This window comes from Aulostomus chinensis, chromosome 8 (assembly GCF_037954235.1).
Source record: "Aulostomus chinensis isolate RoL2024-O1b breed Wild chromosome 8, RoL_Achi_v1.0, whole genome shotgun sequence".
In the NCBI taxonomy this organism is placed as follows: domain Eukaryota; kingdom Metazoa; phylum Chordata; class Actinopteri; order Syngnathiformes; family Aulostomidae; genus Aulostomus; species Aulostomus chinensis.
The window spans coordinates 3375940-3403790 of NC_141327.1; the positions used below are offsets into that span (position 1 = coordinate 3375940).

At 46.3% G+C, this 27851-nt stretch overlaps 1 protein-coding gene across 2 annotated transcripts; it reads right to left on the minus strand.

The window, feature by feature from the left end:
• Nucleotides 1-27851, minus strand: wdr17 (WD repeat domain 17). 2 transcript variants are annotated; one of them, XM_086210472.1, is made up of 32 exons: nt 27749-27851; nt 24316-24444; nt 23683-23866; nt 23297-23527; nt 22958-23068; nt 22222-22362; nt 18320-18442; nt 17567-17754; nt 17262-17430; nt 16291-16382; nt 15876-15958; nt 15673-15759; nt 14247-14411; nt 13123-13238; nt 12070-12156; nt 11653-11802; nt 11445-11575; nt 8882-9007; nt 7867-8022; nt 7304-7368; nt 6504-6636; nt 6293-6381; nt 5813-5912; nt 4818-4957; nt 4345-4456; nt 4089-4230; nt 3632-3734; nt 3406-3507; nt 2833-2931; nt 1647-1717; nt 1253-1341; nt 1-1175 (listed from the first exon to the last, which is right to left on the minus strand). In XM_086210472.1, the coding sequence occupies exons 2-32, from the start codon at nt 24436-24438 to the stop codon at nt 1056-1058; spliced, it is 3828 nt and encodes a 1275-aa protein (XP_086066598.1). In that variant the 5' UTR covers nt 24439-24444; nt 27749-27851; the 3' UTR covers nt 1-1055. The 2 variants fall into 2 exon arrangements, 1 of the variants encoding a protein (XP_086066598.1); XR_015117518.1 differs by lacking the exons at nt 1-1175; nt 1253-1341 and having other exon boundaries at nt 1701-1717; nt 2833-2927.

Here is a 27851-nt window from a genome sequence, read left to right on the forward strand (position 1 = left end):
CAGTCTCAGTCCCCGTCAGTTTCACGCCATGATTTATTCTTTTCTTTACAACAACGGAAGAAAGTCATTCATTTGTATACCCTGTCTGTACAAGCATGAAAGAAATGGAACCGTTTGCATGTCTCATTCGATAATTCTCCTGTCACAAATGACGCCTGATGGCTAAGCTGCGCTACGTTCTTGTCATGAAACATTGAAGCTAACTGATATCAAAATCTACCACAGGCTGAACTAAAGATGGACAACGGAACCCGATTGCCTTCCCTCCAGGCTGCGTAGGGGTGATGTGGGGGGGGGGGGGTCATTACTTCACCTTACGCCCAGTCATCATCTCATCTCCTCCAGTCTGCTGGTGCCTCCATGACTACGTGGTGTTCCAGCTGTGGTTTGAGGGGTTTGGTTCTGAGGGGATTTTCAGCCTGGTTCCTCCGCCCTCGGGATGAATGACTCCCCCACTCCCATCCCGCTGGCTGTGATTCTCGCCATCCTTTCACTGTTTTGTTACATTCCTTCATGATGTAGTTTCTTTTTTTCCTGCTCCGTTTTTTTCCAACGTGATGGATTGCATCAGTGCCTCAGCCAATGGAGCAGACTTGGTGTGTTGAGCAGCTGCGGGTGTGTTGGTTGAACTCACTCTCCACACAGCCATGACCATATTTGTGCATGCTGAGTCTAGAGGATGGTCGTCACGGATACGGTTCTGTCAGTCATTCACAGAAGGGGCGGTATGTTTGTGACGGAGCGCAGAGTGATGACAAGTGTGTGAATCAATGATTTTAAAATACGAACAAGAGCAGAGCGACAGTCACCGCTGACGCTTGTGACCGGCGGTGCTACCAGATCTCTGCGTCAGCGCTGGTCAACCGCCATGGCGTCCAGCTTTACCTACAGTCTACGACCCAAATCATGAGCTTTCACAGAATCACAAATGCATGGGTTGCTGATGTCACCACATTTGTTGGCTCAGAGTGTGTGTGTGTGTGTGTGTGTGTGTGTGTGTGTGTGTGTGTGTGTGTGTGTGTGTGTGTGTGTGTGTGTGAGTGTGTGTATGTGTGTTAGAAGGGGTTGATTCGGAGTCCTGTTCCCAGTGGGGAAAAAGGGTTGACTTTTGCCCACATCAGAGCATCGTTGAGGGAAATCGCTGATTTACCATCTTCCAGTAAAAACACTGGCCCCTGCAGGAAGGGAGGAGAAACTCATGAGGATCCAGACGCATCAGTGGAGTTAAAGCAGGAATGACAGGAACACACACCTGGATTCTGTGACCAGTGAAACAGGACAGCTGGACATCCGAGTGGCTTGGTAGGTTTGAGCCCGTCACATAATCTGCACCAGACAAGACTAACGGGGGGAGGGGGGGGGGTGAGCTCAGGTTCCCTCACATACAGTCAGTAATCATTCATTTCTCCCTCCAAACCTCAATACTGACTCCAATATATATTTATTCTCATGGAGTACATGGAGTATATACAGTGTATGCAGTATTTGCAGTGTCTGTCCTAGAATGTCCTCTATTTATCATCCTTTCTGTGGAGATGGATGCACTGACAAACGTATATTTTTTGTCACGCTTGGGTCACCTGATATCGCCTTCCTGTAACTCTTACATGAGCCGTATTTGATCTGCTGTTTACAAGCCTTCATACCGATGTCTGCTGGCTGGAGTCTCCTCTCAAGGAGGCTGAATTCCTCTACTTGACACTCTGATGGAGGAGTGCTGAGAACACACACACACACACACACACACACACACACACACACACACACAAGAAAGAAATAGTGAAACTATGCTTGTGAGGATCCTCACTCTGCTGTGGGGGGGCAGGTTTTGTACAGCAGAAGTCACGCTGAACTTCTCAGAGTGAACCATCTGTGCCATGGAGGAACCGGGGGAAATCGTTGGTCATGGTGGAACAGTTGTCTGATTTAGACGTGAATGAAATATCTGAACGTGATGACTATGATTTGTATAAACTGAACCGGAGTAAAGTAGAGCGGAATGATGCGGAGAGAAGGAGAAAAAGACAGAGGCCTTAGAACCAGTCGTGGCGTTAAGGCGGCGTGATCCAACGCCCACAGAGGAAGAAGGTGTGCGGTGTGAAGAGCGGGCCGGTTATTACCTCGGTGGTCTGACTGAGTCCAGTAGAGATGGAAAGCTATCCAGACGCTCGTCTGTCTGGAGGAACATTTCAATGATGATGTCACAAACAGAATGACAGAGCAGGTCGGCGGCGACCACAAGCTCTGCAGGTGGACGCGCACTGGCGCTGACAGTTGCCTCATTTGCAATCGAAGCACACATTTCTTTTAATGAGCACCTCATTGACGGGCCTCTATTTCAGTTGGACAGTTTTCTAACGATTTTGCGTTGAGTGAAAAAACACAATTGGGCAGTTACATATTTTACATACATCTGAGAGTTAATTCATGTATTGGATGTGTGGTTGATTAATTTATCTAACAACCAAGAGGCAACCCTCACAAGCCCAGAACCCCGAGGAAGTGGCCCCCTTTGTCTACAAAGATCTAGTTCTGGCACTGACAACCACAGAGACCAGAACGTCCCCCATGAACAGCCTCAGACACCTGCACCACGTGTGACCAGCCGCCTCACGCGGGGCTTTGCTCTGCATCACTGCAGCTCCACTTTAAACCTCCTGGCACCGTTGGCCCAATTCATCCTCATTTGTGGGTTTCTTTGACAATATTATGTACTTCATGGTGTAATTAATACCATTAATTTTCATAAAAATATCTCTGTTTGTGTACGTGTATGCGTGTGTGTGTGTGTGTGTGTGTGTGTGTGTGTGTGTGTGTGTGTGTGTGACCTACTTGCTGTTATTTTGTGTGCAGGTCCGCCAGGCATCCAGCTCCACAGACAGCTGCTCGATCTTCAGAGGAACACACACCTCCCTCCGCTTCAACAACTGACTGACAAGCAGAAAAGAAATCGAGGTGTTTGCTCTGACAGACGCAGCGGTAATCCACATTCAGACAGATTACGGTTGAATTTTTTATTTCTTACGACCCAATTCCTGCATGACAAGCTTGATGTCACAACAAGGAAGGCATTGCTGGCACATAAAGCACTCAGAACAACAAATTAAAGCTTTGCTCAAAGACTTTTTTCAGACTTATTAGTGATTTAATAAGGAGCACACGCCAGTCAGCTGGAGAGGCATCAGTTGGGGACCGAGCGATCTTCATCAAACAGAGCCGGCGTATTGAGAGACCAGTTTAAGAGTATTTTTGCTGTTTTGAACCGACGAGATTAGAAACACACACAAGTGAATGAACGAAAACAACTTTCAAACTTTTACTGCAGCAGCCATTCTAAATAAAGTCTTTATTTCTGGTTTTGTTTAGTGTGTGTGTGTGTGTGTGTGTGTGTGTGTGTGTGTGTACCTGGTGTATTCATAGAGTGCAGGCACAATGCCAGAATACTGTCTTCTGATGGCCAGCAGACCCCCGATGTAACCACACAGGATCAACAGCTCACTGCGAGCTCTGGACACACAAACACATACACACACACACACGCACACACACACACGCACACACTTCTATAGTGATGCCCAAGTCTAACAACTCACAGGAAGTCACAGTGTAACAGAAAAACCCTTGTTTTTACTCGGTCAACTTGGCCATGATGAGGTGTTCGGTTCTGATGTAACTCATCAGGTCCAGGATTGGCTGAACCTGGTCCACCGTCCAATCAGATCCAGACAGCTGCTCTGGTGAGGAGGAAAATGAAAGCATGTTTTTGATTTACTACGACCTAACACCTCCGGTGTAACACAGAGACTGAGTAGATGTACCCTGCATGTCTGTGTGTGTTTGTGCACCTTCGTCAACCATGGAGAAATGTTCTGATTGGAATCTCATTCTTTAGATGCTGCAGAGCATTGTTTACATGTAAACTGCACTCGAAATCATACAGTGAATAAGCTCGATTGACCCAGTGGATTCTATTATATAGAGAACAACAGAATTAAAGCCACCAGGGTACAGCAGTGAGCCGAAAGGAGAAGTGGAGATGTGACATCACTTGCTACTAGTTTTCCCTTCGTGACTCGAGGCGTCAGTACCTTTAACGTGATCTATTCCGATCTGAAGGGCGTCCTCCGGCTCCGAGCTCAGAAGGTGAAACTTAACCGCTGAAAACACATCTCCTTCACTCATGGCCTCCTCTGCCAAGGCCTTACACTCCTCCAACGAGGGGAGACCGCACTTGAATGATCAACAACACATCATCATATTGTAATTCTTATCTTATAACCATACCTAGCATGAGCATTAGCACCACCAGGCACTCAGACTCAGGCTTCATGGCGGCCTACTCACCCTTTCATGGAATTGGTTGATCTCTGCAGGACTTCCTGGGTAAAACGCACACACCTTAGCCAGTAAAATGTGATTCTCAGGTATCATGGCCAGCAGATCAGCTGACAGCTCCCTGAATAAGAAGCAGACATTCTGATGATCGACTGCTCGCTGTACGACTACCACTGCAGAGGTCGAACACGACGATTCCATGGTGACTACAGGAGGTTTGAGAGTAGCGATGCACCAGGGCTTTGTCAGCAAAGCTAATGACACTCAAACTCTTTTTTTTTTTTTTTACATCTAGAAACTCAAGTTAATGTCCAGATAACAAAATAATGGCAAACACTATGAAGCCCATGAAGGTTGTCTAGCAGGTAAAAGCACATTCGTGATGGCGATAACAGCAAGGCTAAAGAGTGACACATATGGTGTTACATCTGAGCTCAGGAAAGAGTGATAGCTTTAGACTGGAGGTGAGAATGGAGTCTCACCATGTTGGCGTGGTCATGTACTTCCTGGCCAGGAGTTCAAGGCAGTAAGCAGTGCTCTGATTGGCTGCATCTCCGAGGACTATACCCACACATGTAGCTAACTCCAGCTCATTACCACGGATCAGACTGGATATGGCTAACTGGAGATGTCACACACACACACAGAAACACACGCACGCACACACACACACACACACACACACACACACACACTTATTTACATCAGCAGTAAGAGGTGATAAGAAATTACTGAAACAACTAAAAACAAGCTATATAGCAAAGTTATGACTTTCAAAAATATTATCAATGACCAAGCTAAAGAGCCTTGAAAGAAAAAAACAACAACATGAAGACAAACAAGATTATTAGATGCAAAGTATCAACAAGTACGTCCAGGCAGCCTCGATTCACTCCGCCTTGACAGCTTGATTATAGTTACAGTTGGCCTGACGGGGGCATCTGGCTTCGGTGACAGGCTCGTGAGCTTTCCCCATCAAGTTCTTTTAAATGTCAGACTTGCATGCTGTTGTGACACAACCAAAAGAGTGTGAAGACCTTCCGTTCTCACATGAGAGGGTTTCGCTCAAGCCGGTGCCGTCTCAAACGGGGCATCCTGATACAAATGCCTGGACAGGCAGCCATCAGCACGGACGCTGCCCATGCCATCAGGCTCAGACACCGACCCGTCGACCCATAAAAAAACCCTAAACCTGCCCTCTGTCTAAGCTGACAAGCTACCTAGCAGGTGAACGACCCTGATCCACTTCCTTCCTTGTTCACTACAAAACCCAAATGGTCCACGTGATCAGGCGTGTCACCGCCTTCCCATTTGAGCACACGATGATGACCAGGTTATTTCCTGCGGGATTCATCAGTTATGCCAGTGACGTTGCATTTGTTACATCAAAATGATGAAAAACATCAGTCGTGCGCACATTGTACATGCACACAGATACATTTTGCCAGTGGAAACATGAGAAAACTCAAGCGTGTACCTTGATGTTGTCCACAGCTAGGTGGCAGCATGCTGCAAGGACAGAGCAGCCGTCCTGGAAGTACCACTCAGCTAGTTCTTGACACACCTTATAGAGTAGACTGGACAGAGAGTGATCGTGATCATCAAACGTCAGCTCAGGACATGATGACGCACACGTGACCTCATTCTAAGGGGGGGTTTTAGACACTGTGATTGGTTGATCCATCCTCTGCTTGACTTTATTAATTTAGACTGCACAGAAGAACACACTCAACCACAAAACTAAACACAAATATTTTATGAGGCGCACTCGCAGTAAGGACAGATGGAAAACAGTGTTTAAGTTTTCATTTTGGCAGCAGGAGTTCTGCAAACTTGACTTTCTCATACATTTGCAATGATATTCTTAAAAACATTTCAAAACCCATCTATAGGGGTTAAAGGTCATAGTGGGTGCTCAGCCTCTTAGTGTCAGCGTCGGTGGGAGCGCGTGCGTTACCTTTGGTACTGCTGTCTGTTGTCGATGTCGTTGCTGGTGTGGTTGACTGAGGAGCTTTGAGGTGCACGGATGTTCCCCTCACACGCTCCCTGAAAATGAAGCTGAATTCATCATCCTCCCAAAATATTACATTCTTAAGTAGCACCATCTGAAGATCTCCTGCAATCCAGCCCTGCACAAGCTAAGGAACTCATTCATAGTCTTGCAGTACCTGTGCTATTAGCAAGGCCTCCAGCAGTTGTCCTCTGCTCGTGAAGAATGTTACAAGTTTCTTGACGTCTCCTGTAGCGATGCAGTATGGGATAGCGTCGTCGTTATCCTCAGCCATCAGCTGGTCAGCTCTCCTGGAATGTAAAGGGAGTCTGAGGGACAACACCTGGAAGACGGGGAACTTCCAGCTCATCAAGTTTCATCTATGAAGGGGCAACAGAAGAATAAATGCCCTTCTGTCCTCTGGAGTGAGCAAGACAGACCCCATCCGCCCACTAGTTAGCTTAGCACAATGAATGGTAGTGGATGGGCAAGTTAGCATGGTTAGCATACTTCTGTCAAAAGTCACCAAGGAAGCTTTTTATTTCCTGGTCTTCTCTTCCACCACTAAAATGAGGGTTGGCTCTAGCATTCACTACCAAATCCCTTTAAATATGCTGGACGTTTAATTTTACAATCAGATTCATTGCCAGAAATACTTTCCTGGCTGAGGGCAGTGAGTTGACGCAGCAACCTAACCTGCCCGTCGTCTGCCAGTCATTGTGCTGAGCTAACTAGCAGTTAGCCGGTCTCCAAGGGAGTCCCTGATGCAGCACAGAGGAGAGAAAGGACCTCTCTCTTCTGGCTCTAGGATGGACAGCAACATTCAAATAACCGCAGCAGGGCTAGCAGCTAATTGCTAGCAGCTAATTGCTACACTGTACCTGTGCCCTCATTGTGCCCACCCCTCTTCATCTGCATGATTGCATTCATCCATTTATAGATGAAAAGCTGAAAGTGCTGAATTGGAACATGTCTCACCTCTGCATGAGTTTCTTCCAGTACTTCATGGAAACTCCTGGAGCCACAGATAATGCCTTCTCCCACTGCAAGAGAGACAAATACTTCTACTTATCAATTTATTACATTTCCTATATATGTCTCTGCCAGCCACCTGATTGATGAGATTCCTGTGGCTGTCCAACAGCAGCAGTTCCTCTGATGATGCCCTCACTCTCACAATCCCTCCACTCAGTCAGAAGTCCTACAAGCAAATTCTGCCTTTACTCACCAACCGGTGCCTTCATCTGCAGGCTCTGCCACCATCATTATTTTAGCAGGACGTTAAATTGTTCTTGAAAGAAATATGATATTTATTTTTTTTAAAGAGCATTTAAGCCACTGACTTCCAATGCTGTTCTTGAATGTCGTGATCGCACATCATTATTATTGCTCCCACATTTGTTTTCACAGCTGGGAAAAGACATTTGCAACAGCCGACAGTGGCTGCTCTCCATCTCCAACAGCACTATTTTGGCTTGGTGTACAGTGGGCATCTGCCTCCACACACACACACACACACACACACACACACACACACACACCTCGCCGAGCTCCACCATTAATTCACAGTATCGTTGAATCTGTCCCAGTCTCAGATAGATATCTGCTGCTTCTTTCAGCCGCTCTTCTTTACTGGGCGCCCCGATTCCTCCTCCAAACTTCGACATTTTGACAATAGTGAGCTCCTGCGCCTCAGACTGAGAGACAACACACACAAAAAAATAAGAGTCAAAAAGACAAGTAACTTCAACACACCTTTATATTCAGATATCTGAAGAGGACAACACCTGAAGCCAAAATCACACCAATGGGTCTGAAAGGCATCTTCTTGCTTTTTTTTCTAATCAGCAAAAAATAAACCATGTACAAAACCAGGAGCTGTACAAACATAGTGTTGTCACATTTCTAATGTCTGACCAATGGTCGTCTCATTTCAAAATTCAGCCATCCATTCATTTTCTTCCGCTTATCCTGTTGAGAGGTGGGGTTCCCCCTGGACAGGTCACCAGTCCATGGCAGGGCCAACACACATAGACAGACAACCATTGGCTCTCACAGTCACGCCTACGGTCAATTTAGAGTCTGGATTAACCTGGTCCCCTCTTGATGTCTTTGGACTGTGGAGGAAGCTGGAGTACCAGAGAGAACCCAGCAGGAACAGGGAGAACATGCAGACTCACCCAGAGAGACCCCGTGCTGCAGCCGGGGCTCAAACCCGCCTCTCACCCAAAAACCGCTGGGAGAGGCTCCAGCCCCCCCGTGACCCTTAACAGGATAAGCGGGGGAAAATGGATGGATGGACAGAATTTGGAAATGTGGGAGGAAGAGGTGGTACTCATGCAGCCTGTACAGTGACGTATGCCTGTGGAATAACAAGCAGATAAATAAAACTGTTTACATGCACGCTGTCCTTCACACGCGTGTCTGAAGTGTTTCTATGTTCTTTCTATCCATGCAGACACCTGTCAGGCTGCTGGTCTGTGGCGTTGGACACACACACACACACACACACACACACACACACACACACACACACACACGCACGCAAGGACTTACTGTTTTGAACTTCAGCAGGTGTTTCATGTGCATCACTCCCTTGCTGTAGCTGCCCGGCAGCAGCGAGTCATCCTGGCCGTTAATAACTGACACCAAGTCCCACAGGTTACTGCTGCCCCCTGGAGGCTGTCATGAGAACACACACAAATGCTTACAGAACACACGCTTACAAACACAAATGCAACATGTACATTTTAATACAAATCAGAGCGATGCACGCAGGCTACATTCCATCACTCGCAGAAAACAAAGAAGAGGGAAGCCAAAACTTGAAATGAGGCGGAGAAAATTGGAAGTTTGACTGACTTACTTTGGACATTCATTTTAGCTCGGAGGAAAACTTCTGACCATCTAATTGTGTCATCAACAGAAATAAAAGGTAGACTTCTACTGACATTTCCTCGAAGTCAAGAGAAAAACCCTCGCAGTCTTCTGCTGACTCACTGATTTAAATGAGTTTCATACAGACAAAAACGAAACCGCACACACACCGCGGGAAATGTCACCGTCCCAACCCGGCGTAGGCTCAAGGCTTTGTGAAAGTCCTCTGTGTGTCGTAAGAATCTTGGACTACAGAAGTAAACAAGTCAGCGTTTCAGCTGAATACATAATCCCTCTTCAGTTGTGTGTTGCATAACCTGGGGCAGGGCAATGACTCACAGGTTATTTTCAGTTAGAATTCGTTATTCCAAGAGAATTAAGACAAGATCATTTCGCAATGGTTCTCTGTTTTTTTTTGTGTGTGTACCCCTTTCCTCCATATCAGTGCGCTTTCCCACTCCCTGCAAGCCCGACCTCACTCCCAGCCATGCTGTGGCATGTGTAGCTCAGCTTGAGCCTCCAGGCTGGGGAGACGAGCCTTTGGTCAACCAGACAGGAAAACACAAAAAAAAACTGTGAGCTGTTTGGAGTGGGATCATCGGGTCACGAAGCGTTTGACAGACACAGCATCGAGGCTCCAGTTACGCTGCCATCAGTAGGACAATGTCTGTTTTCAGTTGAATGAAAAAAGTGGTTGGAAGCATCGCACTGGCTTGTTTATTTACCCGCGTACAGCAAGAGAGCAAAGAAATTCAGCCATTCACCTGATCCTAAAATCCTAAAATGTAGCATTTTTTTAAACTAGTGGACGGGTTACTGGTTACCAGAGACCATCCCCCCAGCTGAGAGGCCTGCGCTCCTCACACCAACCGGATGCTGCTGGTGATCAAACGGGCAGAGTTAACGACGCACGCAGCTGCGGTCAGTGACGTGCGGTCAGGGGAGGCAAGTGAGGCCGTGCCTCACCGGTCATCGTGGAAAGAAAAAATAAATGTAATTATTGTATTTATCCTTTGAGCTGTACTATGAAGATATTTTGCTTTTAACTAAACCAGTTTTAAGTTATTTTTTATTCAAAATCACCCATTTTTCATATTTATCGTTCTGAGACTGAGAAGAGCCGTGCGGCACCAGGCAGCTGCGCCTCACTGGGGACTGCGCAATGACTCGGCTAACTGTGCTGCTTGCTCCGCAGTGAGCCCGTATTGCTGTCTCTTTCTGAGTCGCTATTAAAATGTTCAAGTACTTTTGCTATATAAACTACTTCTCTATAGTTTAGCTGGTGAAAATAATGTATAGTGTTCTTGTAAACACGGTGTGTAACGTGTTTCTTGTGCTGAGCGATCATAAAACGGCTGCGAAAAGGTGCCGGGTGAGGCACGCAGTTCTCCTGCCTCGCGGAGGAGGCGCTAGTGAGCCCAGGGATTCTGCTTGCGCCTCCTCCGCTCCGCTGCAGAAGAAGTGACAGCGCGCTCCAATTTACTGTAAGGAAAGTCAAGTGCAGTCATTCAGTTTATTTTCTTTTCTCCCGGGTGGCCGTAATGTCACAATGGAGGATTACATTTCTAAGCTGAAAAAAAATTCTAAATTGGATTTACAATCGAAGCAGGAGGTTCACGCTAAAGTAGCCAAAGAAGCTGTGGCTGACAGAAGCCAAAACATGGAGAACAGTTTTTGTCTGTTTTTTTATTATTAAATGCAGTTTTTCTTTCCTATGTTTACAGATCTGATTGTGATGAAGTCAGTGCCTCACCAGCCATGAACCTCACCGCACGTCACTGGCTGATAGGTGGCGCTCGTACAGGCTAACGTTAGCCTTCCCACAGAGAATCAGAGCTGCTCGGTACGGCGGTAAAGTACCCTGAACTCCAACGACTCCATGAGCCCCAGCCCTCAACTGAGCACCAGCACAAATGATCCTGCCATGATAAATCTCTCTCTGCAGTTTTTGTACTCATTCTTTAACAAGGCAGTATTTGGCTCCAGGTTGCTCAGTAAGGCTCTCACTCCGGTCCTCAGTGAAAGCAGGGCACTGTTTGTCTCATCCACGACGAGCAGAGCTCCGAACAGCAAACACAAAGATTCCACTTAATCAGCGGTTCACCGTGGACCGCGGTCGCTCAATACTGGTCAAGTAAATACAACCATGATTTATTATCATCATCAAGCAGAGAGGAAAGTGACCACGGCTTAGGCTTAGAGTAACACACACCAGCACCAATGACATTCACCACGTAGTTACCGAAAAGCATTCAGAGAACCAGCGAAGCTTCTTGGCTCTGATGTCTGAGCTCAGTTTATCCAGCTCCTGCTTAACGTCCCGGGACACTTTACCACAGAGCAGCGGCGGCGAGCCTGGAACCATAGCTGTGTCTGCAGAGGCACATGATCAGCGTGGTTAAAAACAACCTCTAGAAAAAACAGAGGGACAAGCAGGAGCCTGTTCTCACCAGTGTTTCCGATGATCTTCTCCCAGGGCTGGTCGGTGAGGATGTTGAGCAGCAGGGGCGAGATGAGGGGTGTGAGAGACCACAGCCTCACCGTACTGTCCCGGCTGCAGCTGGCCATGGTGAACGGACGGCTCTGGTGACAGGTCAAACCTACAAACACAGCGTTTGGTCAACACATTGATGAACAGAAACCAGAGGTACAATGTTACTGTTTTACTGGTCACAGGTAAGTCTCAAGTCCTGGATATAAAGGCCCCTCTAAAACCTTCGAGCCCTGGGCCCCACAACCTGGGCTGTGTATCTTCAAGTCAGTTTTAAAACCTTTGTTTACTGCATGTTGCATCTTGTTTGAGCTCACATTACAGTGTTAACTGAACTTCATCCCACAACCATGCCGTTCCTTTGACGCTGTCCTACCGTAGACATCAGCTCCGTGGTCATACACCGTATCCAGACACGTGCCATCTCTCGTATCCCAAACTCTGATCGTATAATCCCAAGAACCTGTGAGAGTATCATGGCATTTTGTAGTTTGATTGCAACAAAGAGGGAGACGATACATTTATCAGGAAACATCAACACACGTAAAGCACGACCTGATCCAACCGTGCCTGTTTCATTTCTCTGACACAGAAATGTGGCATCTTGTGTCAGCAGATTTTATGATGAGGTTTATTAGAGTTTATTAGAGCGCAATTAGCATTTTGGTAATGGTTCTTCTAAAGACCTTTAAAGGTCTGTGTCCTTTTTTAGAAAAAAAAAAACGTGACTGATGCCATTGGGGTTGCTGATTTTGCCCCCCAAAAAACCCATCTATACCTATAAGTACTATGAGTACTACATCAGCTGCAACGAACAGGTCATTTTAAAATTTGGGCATGAAATTCCTCTACATGAGAACACTGGTAAGCTGGTGAGGGTGTAGGTCCCAACAACTGCCACTAGATGTCACTAAGAGGCATATTTTACACTCAGACTATCAATTGATGCAATAATAGGCAGAGTTCTATATCATTTTTACATGGCATTTTCAAAGTGTTACAATAAAGTACTTTAAACATACAATGCCACATTAAATTGAAATATACATGGAATACACAGGTTGTGTTATACTGTTTTACAAAATAATAATTTTGTATAATTGTAAAGGCTGACATTGCAATGAAATTCTAGGAAACATGAGCTTAACACTCTCTTTGCTGCTCAAGATATGGAAAAGCTCAGCTCTCTGTATATATATATATATATGTGTGTGTGTATGTGTACACACATATATATATATATATATATACACACACACACACACACACACACTCAAATGCTCGATATGCAAAAGAGCCACGCATGCTTCAGTGCCCATGTGGTTTATGTTTGAGCACCTGTAGCTGCACCCTGCAGCCGAGGAAGCAGCTCAACTCTGATCACATAAAGAAAAGCAGGTTTCTGTAAACACGTTCTGAGTGGAATTACCTGAGATGAGCAGGTAAGGAACCTCTGTGTTCCACATCAATCCTCGGACCGGAGCTGTGTGACCACTCAGAACATTGATACACGCATCCTGGGTGTAATCCCATATACGAACAGTGCTGAAGAAACAGACACACACACACGCGCACACAAACACACATTAAGTCCATCTTAACAAATTCAGCATGATGAATCAGTGGTGTAGTCATAGTGGTTTTCACCCTCTAAAATACAGGCGCATTCACATACAGTACAGGTGTAGCAACAAGAGCATCTCCAATTGTGTTCGCATCCTGTGTCTTTTTGCTGCAGTTGAAAATCCATCCATCCATTTTCTTCCGCTTATTCCTATTAAGGTTGTGGGGACTGGAGCCTATCCCAGTGGCTACGGGGGAGAGGCAGGGTTCACCCTGGACAGGTCACCAGTCCATCGCATGGCCAACATAGAGAGACAGACAACCATTCACACTCACATTCACGCCTACGGTCAATTTAGAGAATCCAATCAGCCTCGTCCCCTCTTGATGTCTTTGGACTGTGGGAGGAAGCTGGAGTACCAGAGAGAACCCACGCAGGAACAGGGAGAACATGGAGACTCCACACAGGAAGACCCTGTGCTCCAGCCGGGACTCAAACCTGGAACCCTCTTGCTGTGAGGCGACAGTGCTGACCACTGCACCACCGTGCAGCTCCTCAGTTGAAAATCCATCCATCCATTTTCTACCGCTTATCCGATAAGGGTTGTGTGTGTGTGTGTGGGGGGGGGGGGGGGGGGTGGAGCCTATCCCAGCAGCCTTCCCCCTGGACAGGTCACCAGTCCATGGCAGGGCCAACACATAGAGACAGACAACCATTGGCTCTCCCAGCCACACCTACAGTCAATTTAGAGTCTGGATTAACCTGGTCCCCTCTTGATGTCTTTGGACTGTGGAGGAAGCTGGAGTACCAGAGAGAACCCAGCAGGAACAGGGAGAACATGGAGAAGAAGGTTGTGGGCTCCACCCACAACCTTCTTGCTAACCACTGCACCACCGTGGTGCCCCAGTTGAAAATTATTCATGTTGATAACTTACACTGAATGCTGATGACATCATATCACACACCTAGCCGTCTGTGTCTCTACTCACCCATCATCAGATCCAGAGCACAGAATCCCCTCTCTGAGTGGAGACCAGCGGACGTGGAACACTTTAGCGAGGTGCCCAGTGAAGACCTTCAGTGGCTGGTCTGAGCTGGTTGCCAGGTAGTACACGCGCACATTCTTATCCTCGCAGCCTGTAGCAATCATGTCCCTGGGAGGAGGGAAACAGAGACAAAGCTCACCCATGAGTGAAAACTACAGATGTGCCTGAATGTCAAAATATGCTACAAATTATTATAAAAACAAAAACAAAAAAACAATTCTAAAAGGTCCTGCTTTTGACGAGCAGCTGGATGCAGCGTCTGCACACCAGTGAGACTCTGTTCAGACCTGCTGCCACTTCTCTGCTGCTGATTGGCCCTCAGTGCGTGTGTTTACACCTTCATTAGAAAGCACCTCCACACGCGGCTCCAGCTCCTGTCTCTACCACTTGATCTTGATCACTTCGAGCTCCCCTCCTTCTCCACAAACAGGGAGGCACGCACATCACTTGCACTGTTTTCAACCACTAATGCACTTCCTGTGCTGAAACGCAACAGTCAAATTTGACTTATTTCAAGGCGTTTATCTGATAAAATATTGCTCGTGAATATTTTTCACTATCCAAGCAGCTTGAAAATGTATTGCATGATTTTAGGGGTTTTCAGTTTCATTACTTAGTTAAGTTACTGGAAACTAGCAGGCCAGAAGTGGAATCCGTGGGTTTGCTTCCAGGGAAGTGGAAAAAAGAAGAAGAATAGGAAGAAAAAGCTGTATCCCTCTCGTAGGAGCAGGAGTAGGGGGACGTCACAGCTGAACAGCAGCAGAGAACGTGTGCAGACAGAGAGAACGGATGTGTTGCATTGTCAAGAGTGTGAGGTAATAAACTACCCTCCAACTACAAGCAGATCCGTGTCTCTGGCTGTGGATTCATGAACCCATGGTGCGTTCTGCCCTCCACTGACGGTGGACAGGGACAGATTTGTCTTGTTTACGATAAATCCTGCGGCTCAAAGGAAAGATCAGCCAAAAATGTGTGGGCTTTCATGCATAAGAGGGAAATAATGCATGTGCATGGATTTGTGAAATAAGAAAAGTTTCCCTGTAGATCTTTTGCAGGCTCATCTGACTACAGAGGTGTATTTGTGATGATAATAGTAGTAATAATAATAATAATAACAAAAAGAACAAAAATTATGCAGGACAATGATGCCACGCGAACAAGTATGTACTGGTATTTTCACAAAGTTGAGTTGACGGTTCATCAATGAGCCCCGCTACAGAATGTGGCTGCGTGTGGACTGCTGAGATCACCTCAGAAGGTGGACTACGGGATCAAGTCCCAGTGCCGTTTGAGCCGACCATCCAGGACCCACCTCGGTGCCACGTCTGAACAGAGCCTGAGAAAAACAGCTGTGCGGTCGAGCTCTTACTTGTTGTTCTGGCTCCAGTCACAGCCAAAAACAGCTGCAGGATGTTTGTACTTGTGGAGAATTTTACCATCGATGGTCCGAATGATGCTGTTGGTAAACATACAAGATAGAGAATTTCGAGATACATCAATATTAAAAACTATTTTTTCAAGAAAATGTCAATGTATCCTCACTTTGATGTATCAAGAAAAGACACCAATTACCAGAATCCATCACCACTGCAGGTGGCAATCCTCTTGGAATCCTTGTGGCTCCATGATATACAGAATATACCATTTTTACCATGCTGCAGGGGGAGACACAGGATGTCACTGCCAAATATGGAAGATGTCAGAGTGGACAGAGCAATACTGCGTGACCGCACAGTGACAGCAAATGTTTTCAGAAACAACCACAAGCTGAGAAAACGACTGTAGCTAAATGTTTGAGGGATTGTCAGCAAAGTTGATTATATTTTCCTCTAGTTGACGACAACACAGGCGACACCAGGCTGTCAGACAACCGTCAGTGGCCCGTACTTGCCCCACATCAATTATTCCTCCTCAAACGGACGAAGCAGCAGCGCTTAGAGACACGCTGGTGATAGAGGCGAGAGGGCAGAAGGTTAAAAAAAACAACCTCGTTGAAGCGGGTGATGATCTTTCCTTTCCTGACGTCCCAGATGAAAGCTCCATTACGAGACGTCGCTCCTGCGATGCAGTTCAGGTCTCCTTCAACACACACACACAGCGGCCTATATAAATATATTACTTAATTTATGATATTGTGTTTCATAATACTAACAGTGGATAAGTGATCCCTGATGAGTTGGGTTTTTTTTATTGTTCTTTATAATGTGGGGACATGAATGTGGGATAAAAGTTCGTGACCCCTGAGGTGACTCTTCACAAGCTGCAGATCCAAATTTGCCGTGAAACATTCTGGCGGACAGTGTTTTCAGACACCCCTGGGTCAAAGTTATCTCACTCATATAAAAAAAAAACAACAAAAAAAACAAATGTCCACCATTTAGCTTTTCTTTTTTTGTGTCTTCTTTGCTACTTCCAGGGGTCGTTCTTCGACTTGACTCCTGCACGGGGATTCATCAGACCCTCTTCAAATGCGCTCAGCATGGAAAAGAAAACCAAGCAGAGTCAAAACTGAAGTCACTTTTCAAACTTTGCATGTTTGATGGGAGTCTGAGCCTGGAAACCTCTGCCAGTCTTGTCATAGTGCCACCTAGTGCTTACAGGAAGTAAGACTGATGTAGCAAATATTTGATTTACATCAAAATCACCGTGTTGTCCTTTCATGACTAAGAGCAACATAATGTATTTACTGATAGTGTGTGCACTGCAACACCACCTAGTGGAAGTAGGAAGTTATTTCTGCACCATTCGTCGATATCTGGAATGGACTGTTTAAGTTATTGAAAATGAGAAACAGAGCTCAAAAGCTCCGTGGTTCACACAAGCTTAAGACATTTCACAGTGTCTGCAGGATAAAACTCAGTAAATTTGTGAATTCTTTAGTGTTGGCGTCTTAAAAATGGTCGCCTACTAGCATGAGTGTGTGTGTGCGTGTGTGTGTGTGTTTGTGTGTGTGTGTACCTGGTGCCCAGGAAAGGGAGTAAACCACTCCTTCATTGCCGGGGGAGGTGTAAACAGCTGTCAGCGTGTTTGTGTCCCAGATTTTAATGGTGCCGTCAAAACTGGCTGTGGCCAGCAAGTTGGGGTCATCAGGCTTAAACTTGCAGTCAAAGATGGTCTCCACGTGACCCTTGATGCACACAGACAGAAACCACACCACCCCACCACCGCGTACCATAAATTCTTTCAGGCCCTACAATAAAAACCTTTTTTTCATACATTTCTAAGCCACGAGCAGATTTTATGAGTTAGTTTATTCAGAGTACCAGGTCTCGGAGGAAGTCCCACTTCTTAGCCCCCATGTCATAGAGTCCCACCCCTCCATCCATGAAGCAGCAGACTGCATGGCCAGGAGGCAGAGAGAAGGACTGGTTCTGCGACAGGGTCGGAGGCGGCACCGCCTCACTGGTAGAGCTGGTGTGCTGACTTCTACTGGGAGAACAGGAACTCTGAGCTGCGGATGAAAAAGAAACAAAAAAAATACAACATACCTTGTTGTGCTGCTCTAGAAATCTGAGGACACCGACCGAGACAATTACGAGCAGCCAGTCTCCAACGCGTGTCAGGGGTGGAGTGCTGAGTGAGCTCATCACATGAGGCCTCACAGGAAGAACAGTGCTCCTGCTCAGCGTGTGAATGGCTGCTTTGTACCCCAACGCCATCAAAGCAGTATGAAAAAATAACATTGGTCGATTGTTCAGTCTCTGAAACGCACAAAGATGTCCTTGAAGGCAAGGCTTCAGCGTAAAAACGGACGCTTTCACACAACGAACACCACGGGAACATGAGGCCGTTCTTTTACTTGCTGACGCACGGTTGTATTTTTGTTTTTAATGTTTCTTGCTGTTTCGTCTGTAATGTTTCACAAAGTGCTGCTATTTTGGCCAAAGAGCTCGAGGAGCTCAAGGGAACAAGCCTGGCACAAGAAAGGTTAAAAGGAGAATAAATGCGACGGCGTGTGGCAGCAGTGTGTCTCATGTTTGTAGGATGAGCCCAAAGACTGTCATTCTAAATCTGACCTTTCTTAGCAGGAGGGGAGTTGAGGACGTGCAGCGCGTGAAATCCGGTCTTCTTCAGTTTGAAGCTGTCCAACGGCGTGGAGCGAGACACGTTCCATACTCTCAACACCCCGACCTGGGAGTCTGACAAAGACAAACGAGACAAATCAAAGGTCTTAGCACCCACACGTGTCTGCCATATTGAAAAATGTGCTGAATCATTTTCTTGTGCTCTCAAGAGCACATTTACTGGCACGACTGAGATCATCTTCAGATCCTAAAATGGTAAGAATTGTTTGGACGATGAGAGATTAATGTCCTCGTACTTGGCAAACACAAATGTAACGATCCAACGGACACAATCCCGTCTGAAACTGCACCTGGACCTGCACCTTTCCTTCAGAATGGACATCTAGTTAGAGAGGACATCTCTTTAGAATGGACACCTCTTTAGAATGGACACGTCTTTAGAGAGGACATCTCTTTAGAATGGGAACCTCTTTAGAATGGACATCTAGTTAGAGAGGACATCTCTTTAGAGAGGACATCTAGTTAGAGAGGACGTCTCTTTAGAATGGACATCTCTTTAGAGAGGACGTCTCTTTAGAATGGACATCTCTTTAGAGAGGACATCTCTTTAGAATGGGCACCTCTTTAGAATGGACATCTATTTAGAGAGGACATCTCTTTAGAATGGACACGTCTTTAGAATGGACATCTCTTTAGAGAGGACATCTCTTTAGAGAGGACATCTATTTAGAGAGGACGTCTCTTTAGAATGGACATCTCTTTAGAGAGGACATCTCTTTAGAATGGGCACCTCTTTAGAATGGACATCTATTTAGAGAGGACATCTCTTTAGAATGGACACGTCTTTAGAATGGACATCTCTTTAGAGAGGACATCTCTTTAGAATGGGCACCGCTTTAGAATGGACATCTCTTTAGAGAGGACATCTCTTTAGAGAGGACATCTAGTTAGAGAGGACATCTCTTTAGAATGGACACCTCTTCAGAATGGACATCTCTTTAGAGAGGACATCTAGTTAGAGAGGACATCTCTTTAGAATGGACACCTCTTTAGAATGGACACCTCTTTAGAGAGGACATCTCTTTAGAATGGACATCTATTTAGAGAGGACGTCTCTTTAGAATGGACACCTCTTTAGAATGGACATCTCTTTAGAATGGACATCTCTTTAGAGAGGACATCTCTTTAGAATGGACATCTATTTAGAGAGGACATCTCTTTAGAATGGTCATCTATTTAGAGAGGACGTCTCTTTAGAATGGACACCTCTTTAGAATGGACATCTCTTTAGAGAGGACATCTCTTTAGAATGGACACCTCTTTAGAATGGACATCTCTTTAGAGAGGACATCTCTTTAGAATGGGCACCTCTTTAGAATGGACATCTCTTTAGAGAGGACATCTCTTTAGATAGGACATCTAGTTAGAGAGGACATCTCTTTAGAATGGACACCTCTTTAGAATGGACATCTCTTTAGAGAGGACATCTAGTTAGAGAGGACATCTCTTTAGAATGGACACCTCTTTAGAATGGACATCTCTTTAGAATGGACATCTCTTTAGAGAGGACATCTCTTTAGAATGGACATCTATTTAGAGAGGACGTCTCTTTAGAATGGACACCTCTTTAGAATGGACATCTCTTTAGAATGGACACCTCTTTAGAGAGGACATCTCTTTAGAATGGACATCTATTTAAAGAGGACGTCTCTTTAGAATGGACACCTCTTTAGAATGGACATCTCTTTAGAATGGACATCTCTTTAGAATGGACATCTCTTTAGAGAGGACATCTATTTAGAGAGGACGTCTCTTTAGAATGGACACCTCTTTAGAATGGACATCTCTTTAGAATGGACATCTCTTTAGAGAGGACATCTCTTTAGAATGGACACCTCTTTAGAATGGACATCTATTTAGAGAGGACATCTCTTTAGAAGGGACATCTCTTTAGAATGGACACGTCTTTAGAATGGGCACGTCTTTAGAGAGGACATCTTTTGCTTCAAGCAAACCTGTATCCATGTGAACGTCCACACGACGATGGCACGTTGCTGGGAGTCATTGTGAACAGTGCTAACTTGTAGCTAATCTAACCCTCGCGTCAGGAATCTCTGGTCCTCAATTATCCACACATCCGTTCACCGTTAACCCCTTCACACCTGGTGCGTCCACTGCTGCAGTCCAATGGCACAGTTACTTGTCTGAGGTTGTTTGAATGAGCATCAGAGGTTGTCAGGTTCCCCACGGTTCCTGTCTTTGGTGGCAGATAAAGGCAGTCCAGTAAGGAGAATGTGACATCATCACACAAGGATATGTTATGACGACGCCAGGTGATAACACTCTATATCAGTGGTCCCCAAACTATGGCCCACGGGCCGGATACGGCCCGCCTCCACATTTGGCCCGGCCCCCTGAACAATCCCAGAGACGCATTTTGATTTTTTTTCCATGAGTGTATTTGTATTTGATAATAAAATGGATAACTAGCTATGAACTATTTTCATTATTAACTATTAAGGTGTCTTCACTGGGGCTGCAACGATTAGTCGACGTTGTCCACAAAAATCGACCATGAATTCCATCGTCCGCTGTTGTCGCCAGACGCGTTTTTCCAACAGAGTGAGGCATCTCTCTTGATTATGATCTCTGCCGAGAGTCGCTCATGCGCAGTAGCGTCTCTGTCTCTGAGCGGTAACATTCAGGAACGCGGCGTCAACATCAGGTACGCGCACCAAAACTTCTAAAGTTTGGTGGCATTTTAGCCTGGATAAAAAGACTACTTGTAAAGGTTGCAAAGCAGACCTTGGTGTCATGGCGGTGATGCAGGAACATTTCAAGAAGCCCGTCGGGCAGTTGAAGGAAACGGTGAGATTCAAGGGTTCAACATTCATACGGTTTTTAGGACACACATGGTACATTTTAGAAGCGTGTTTTCGCTATAAAAGAGAGCTCTGGCGTTATGAGACTGTGCCTGACAAACGTGTTTTAAATTAATGAGTGTTCAATAAAAGATGTATTTTTCATTGTCCCCATCTTTTTTTGTTTATTATCATTCGCCACATAATTAAATCAACTTCATGCTAAATTTTAGAAAAGATTAATAATTATCCGATGAGTCGACTAATCCTTTCATAGTCGGTGACTAGTCGACTGTTAAAAGAGTCGTTAGTTGCAGCCCGAATGTTCACACCAAACACTACGCAAATTTTCACGTCACTTTATTGGTGCGAATTTGATCGCTGGATCAGTGTGTTTATATTCGTGAGTAAAGCTCACATTGCCGTTTGGCGTGAACACAGTCAGTCAGTCACTATTTCATACACGCATAAAGCGTGACTTTCTAGTCCACCCTTCTGCAGTCTGTGCCTCCATCTGGCAACCCCAGAAAAAAAACCTAGACCCGAACCCAGAGGGGGTTATTTGGTAGTGTGGCTTTCTGAAACAAGACATTTTTACATTTAGGCCCCCCATTAGAGAAGAGGAAAGTTATGTGGCCCTCACAGAAAAAAGTTTGGGGACCCCTGCTCTACATGGTATTTTGCACAATCAAGTGCCATAGCAACATGCGAGCAGAGAGCAACTGATTTCCTGTGACACATCAGGACATAAAGGGGACAAATGCTGTGTTATCAGTTTGTTAGCCATTTTGAACAGGGATCTATGGGTTTGTCAGGTATTCTACCAACCCACCATGATGCTGGAGCACAGGACCGCCATTAGGTCTGACTCAGAGCGGCAAGTTACCCTGAACGTAGCTGTAGATATCAGCCCTGTGGGTGCAACTGGCCCCAGACTGGTGTGTTGGAGGTGGACGGGGAGGGGAAGGGGAAGAACCCTAAACTCACCCACACACACATATCCAACATGAAAACACACACATTCAGTCTTACCTCCAGTGATGAACATGCCTGGTGCAGAGGGGACCCAGGCGAGGCACTGAACCGATGCAGCAGCTGACGGGAAGCAGAAGGACGTGATACAAGCCAAGGCCTCGCTGTCCACCAGCCGGATCCCATTATGGAGGTTGGACACTGCAGGAGAGCGAGAACGCCGTCACCATGTAGCACCAGTAGAGGTTATTAGAGTCAGAGATGTACTAGACGTCATCACCAATAACCCTGCGTGTGTGTGTGTGTGTGTGTGTGTGTGTGTGTGTGTGTGTGTGTGTGTGTTGTATTACAAGCATGTTTTTTTCTTGGTATTAATGTATAATTACTAAAAACACATTGGCTATAACTGTACTACAAAATGCAGAATGATTTACTGCTACATGGTAGGCTTCTCATGTACAGTATGTACCCTGTGCTCTGCACTCTGTACTCCTACTGTTCATAAATGAACGTAATACGTGACAGTTATTATGACAACGCCTTGCTTGTTTTTTGCCGTGTTCTTCTAAATTGGTCTGCTTCCTCATGGTGTGTGCTAGCATCACGCAAGACAGTCTTGAAGAAAGACCCACTAAAAGTCCCCTGGGGTTTCTTTGGTTTTCCTTGCACACATATACATAGCACATATACAAATATACATATATATATACATACATACATATATACATGTATTGTTTACATTGATTTTTTTTGTGCTACATTAAAGAGTAAAACTAAATTAACAACTGTATCCCACCTAATAAATAGTCGGTAGACAGAGGGTCCCACTCCAGAGCACTGACAGGGTCCTCTTCATCCGTCCCCTCTAAAGACTCTGGTCGCAGCACATGCTTCTGACTCTTGCACCCTACACGGGAGACGACAGCGAGGTTAACGCTCCTGTGTGTGTGTGTGTGTGTGTGTGTGTGTGTGTGTGTGTGTGTGTGTGTGTGTGTGTGTGTGTGTGTGTGTGTGTGTGTGTGTGTGTGTGTGTGTGTGTGTGCTTACAGAGCCATGACAGGGGCCTCACAGTTTGGGTAATTCACATAAATATTGCCAGACATAGAAGAGGGGAAGTTGTAGTAAACAGCTATACCTGGCTGAAAAATAGACAAACTTCCATCTGTGTGCCCAAATACCAGTTTGCCCTTCTTGGTGGGGTGCCATCTGAAGAGACAGATATCAGACAGGAAAGAGTGGGCCTCTTTATGTACTGTGACCCCGGGATCAGGACCCCCGTAGACCCAAATATACAGTGGCCCACGCTGGGAGACAAATGCTACACCGTCAGTAGAGTTCCAGCACCAACTGACTGACGCAGGGATGCCTGGGAAACAAGAGGAGATGCTGTGATGCTTTACAGATGGCAGGACATTGATGTTACCCAGCCTTTAACACACACACACACACACACACACACACGCATGCACGCACACACACACCCTCAGGACTAATAAAAGCCGGTGTGGATCATCCATCTACCTTTCGTATTGTCTAGTCTTGCTACAGCCTTTTGTTCTGCTACATTCCACACGATGAGCAGGTTATCAGCAGAAGCCGAGGCAAACAGATCGGGGTTGTCAGGACACCAGCTGATGGCTGTTATTGTCTTCTTGTGTTCAGACATGATGGACCTCAACTTGAATTCATTGTACTGCTGGTCCAACTAGCGGGGAGATAAAGACAGTCAAAAGGAGAGATAAACCAAAGGGAATGAGAAAAAGACACTGAAGATTGGTTTTTTTTTTCTGTCGTGGCAAATGTGTAGGAGAAGTAAAAAAAAAAGGTGACTATATAGTAGTGCACAACGCACTGACAAAAATGGATTCGGTGGTTCAGTTCCAGCACTGACCCAAGTTCTCTGAGTGGGGGACCTGATCAAGTTCGGCTTGTGCTTAGAGTTCCGTTTCTCAGCCAAGTACGTGGACACCGAAGCAAATTCAAATACAGAATAACAAAATGAAACATAGAATAAAATAAAGAGAGCAATTGTAAGATTTAAAGACATACAGGGTTTTTTTAATCAAATGCTGGATAGCATGCAGCTGTTTGTTGAGCCAAGCACGCAGAGCTTGACATGCGATCCACGTCGTTGTGTCGACGGTTTGTTTTTACCTGGTAGATGTATATGGCGAGGGTAGCACAGTAGGCGAAGCGATCCCCGCTAGCAGCGCATACGTCTTTGTTCCAGGGCTGACAGCCTGCTGCCAACAACCCCACCTGCTTCACCTTGGCCATCCTCACCTACACACACAAACACACACACACACACACACACACACACACACACACACAAATACAAATTTAAAAAATGTTTGGGCAGCGTTTCTGTGCATTCTTGTGTATTGTTGAATGTCTGTTAAACTTTTTAAATACTAGCAGTTCATCACCAGACTGCCTGTGTCTCTGAACCCCAACCTACTGCATCTTGACCCAGGTCAAGTTAACATGAAGACCTGCTCAGGTTCAACTTCTCCCCTCTATTCATCTGCCAGACAGGTGAACCCACGTGGCAATTTTCTGTGTCCGCGACGCCACCAAACCACACGCCCGCTACAGGACCAGCTGTCTGCAATGAATTCATTTGAATCAGAATATTGATATTTACAAAATGGCGCGGTTTTATTGCACAAGCCTTTCTCAAACCTGATCCTTTATGTTACGTTGCATAAGAGGTACCAGTCTCTGTTTCTGAGCAGGGCTCAAAGTGGGCCAGGGGTTACCGATGTGCAGGACCAGCACTTCCACATAGTCCTCTTTGGAACCTTTTCTGGGATACCAGCAGTTTCCCCGAGCTGAAAGTACTCAATAAACTGCCGTACCCCCGCGATCATGACTAGAGCTGAGTACTGGCAGACACGTGACAATATCACACTACATGGTTATACCAGTACCATATAATGTATGCAATCATATCAGACGTAAGTGAGGGTCTGCATAATTCACCGAAAATTTCAAAACACAAGGTGGTTGTGTCATCATACGTAAATCACACTGGTTTAATCGAACTGGTCACTCCCTGATTCGTCTTTGTCCTACCATCCGCCATGTCAGGAGTCTGAAGTGTGATGGAGAAGATTCAAAAAGGAACTGTGATAAGTTGCTGTGTTGGTTTTACTGCGCAGCTCCAACGATAACAAAAGCAGGTCAAAGACGCGCGTGCACCTCTACACCCGCCGTCTGTTCAGCCCTAGCTGATCCCCAACACACACGCCTGCTCCGCACCGCAGCGCTACCTGTGCACAGACACCCAAGCACCTGCCAGAGTACCGCACCGGCTACCGTAGCCGTCTCAAGGACCATATTTTACTGTGATGACACACACACACACACAACCACATTCTTGAGACGACAACCAGTCACACACTGTTGAGGCTAGACTTAATTCTTGGGCTGCGGTACTGGATTACCTTCCAGTCTCCTGTTGCGCTACTGACTACACACCAACGTATGAGAGGGACGCACAGGTTGAAGAGGATAAGGTGATTAGAGAGACAGAGGCATGTGGAGAGGATTGAAGTAATCTGTGTTGTGATTGGCTAAGACTACTGCTTATCTACTGGCTGACACTGTCGCTGTGGGGAACCTGGAAAGTGACTCTGCATACAGTTGGTCTTAATGATTCCAGCTCCTGGAAATCTCAGAACACACGGGAGGGGAAGGTAGCGTCTCGCCATATTCAAACCAGGTCTGGCGTGAATATTTGCACGGGTCCTGTCAACGGTAATCTTCAAAAAAAACTGTTGATGCGTCCCTCAGCCAGTTATCCTGTAACCTCTCCCTGTTAAGTGCAAATTAGCTAATTTACATTTCCTCATTTGTCACCGCCTGCCCTCTGACTGATTACATAATGGCGTAATCATTTCGACGGAGTCAGAGTAGCGGTTGCTCAGACGCCATGGAGGTGGGCTGGGGTGCTGGATGCAAGAGGACCTCTGCTCAGCATCCCATCGTCATATCTGACCTGCATTCGTCAGAAAGCTAAGAGCCAAAGTCTGAACCTCTGCCCTGTGTGTTCTGGTGTGCCGACTTCAACGAGCGAGATGGCGTGCGGTCCTCTGAGATGCTGGCATACTTGTAAGAAATTCTGTTAACCAAGGTTTTAGGGACCTTCTCTTGATTTGCAGCCGAACAACTGAAAGAACTGATCTCTGGCTACGTCTCTTAGCCTCTCATCAAGCTCCAACTCTGCAGTCATTGTGTTTAATGTGCAGCCCACTTCATCAAGCACAAGTCCTCAGATCCAGTCAGCACCATGGACAGCAGCCCCTTAGCGTGAGAGCTGCAGTTCTAGGGGAGGGAGAGATTCCTGGAATCCTGACCTCTGCACCTTTAAGACTGGAATGAGGGTCCTGTTGGGTCATGGTCTCTTAACCTGAATACTAGGTTATCACACACACACACACACACACACACACACACACACACACACACACACACACACACACACACACTTTTACTGCGGTTGGGAATTCTGTTTTTCTTGCAGGACTTTTCGTTTCCTGACCCCAAACTCTGGAATGAGCATCCTGTGCATGTAAGACTGTCCCCTGCCAAGCCTGTTTAAAAACAGTCTTGTAATGCTTTAATTTTAATTCAATATTTTTGGTACTTTTACTGCAGGAAAAAAATCTACAGCTTCCTTAACCCCACTGCCGGTACACTGTCAAATTCAGGACATCCTGACATGTCCAGGCAGGACGGAGCCACCAGCGAGCGAACGTGCTGGAAGTGGCCCGGCTAAATGGAATGCAGCCCTCATTAACGTTAATTACACCGGCGCGTGTTCCGCTTTGACAATATCTGTAATAAGGCTGTTACCACTAAGTAAAGTCCCAGTGGATGCAATTAAGATCTCACAGCTGTAAAGTACGTTACTGTCTGGAAACACACGGCAGAAGCAGCGAATGTGTGATTACAAACGTCATGTTCGGACAACGAGCCCACATTCTGAATTAGACGGCGCCGGCGGCTAGCCGTCCCGGGTCCGTCGCCGGGTCGCAGTCTGGGGTCCTTGGGTAACAACGAGAATACCTGGAGGTGATGGGGATGTTACGCGTTACCACGTCACATGTTGTTACACCTGCGTTTCATTGGCGCGTCACTCGGTGCCGGTGAGGCTAACGCGGACCGGAGCGGAACCGTTTACATCCTGGTCATCGCAAAGCTGGCTGAAGCGCTAGTGGGCTACGTTGGTGTGGGTGTTAGAATGGATGGTCAATAAACCTCTCCTGGGCCGGCTAACCTGCTACTAACGAGCTCCCTCGCCCCCAACATTACGGTACCACTACATTCTGGGCGTTTTGTTCCAGCCGTGTGTTCAGGAGAACACCGCCGCCGCCATCAACAGGTTCCACCAACTGTGGGCTCTGGCGACCGCCACACAGAACACGAGCGTTCTCACATACATGTTACATTATGAGTGTCATCGCTGTTTGTTTCTGTGCTAATGCTAATAAACCCCAGTTGTGTGTGTGTGAGTGTGTGTGTGTGTGTGTGTGTGTGCGCGCGCGCGCGCGGGCTCGCCCTCCCGCATGTGTGTTCTTACCGTCAGCTGTCGGCCGGCTGGCTGGTTCGGCACCGCGGACAGCTCCCAGGTACTGATTCTCTGCTCACCGTCCTCCGCGCGATGCGGACGGTAAGGTGGGCGC

Excerpts from the sequence above, each read along its gene's own strand:
- wdr17 (XM_086210472.1), bottom strand. The coding sequence starts at position 24,438 with ATGGCCAAGGTGAAGCAGGTGGGGTTGTTGGCAGCAGGCTGTCAGCCC. Across the intron at positions 23,069-23,296 it reads TTTGTCTATTTTTCAGCCAG|GGTGCAAGAGTCAGAAGCAT; the intron begins GTATAGCTGTTT and ends TCTCCCGTGTAG. Across the intron at positions 5,913-6,292 it reads AACAGACAGCAGTACCAAAG|TCTACTCTATAAGGTGTGTC; the intron begins GTAACGCACGCG and ends CTCTCTGTCCAG.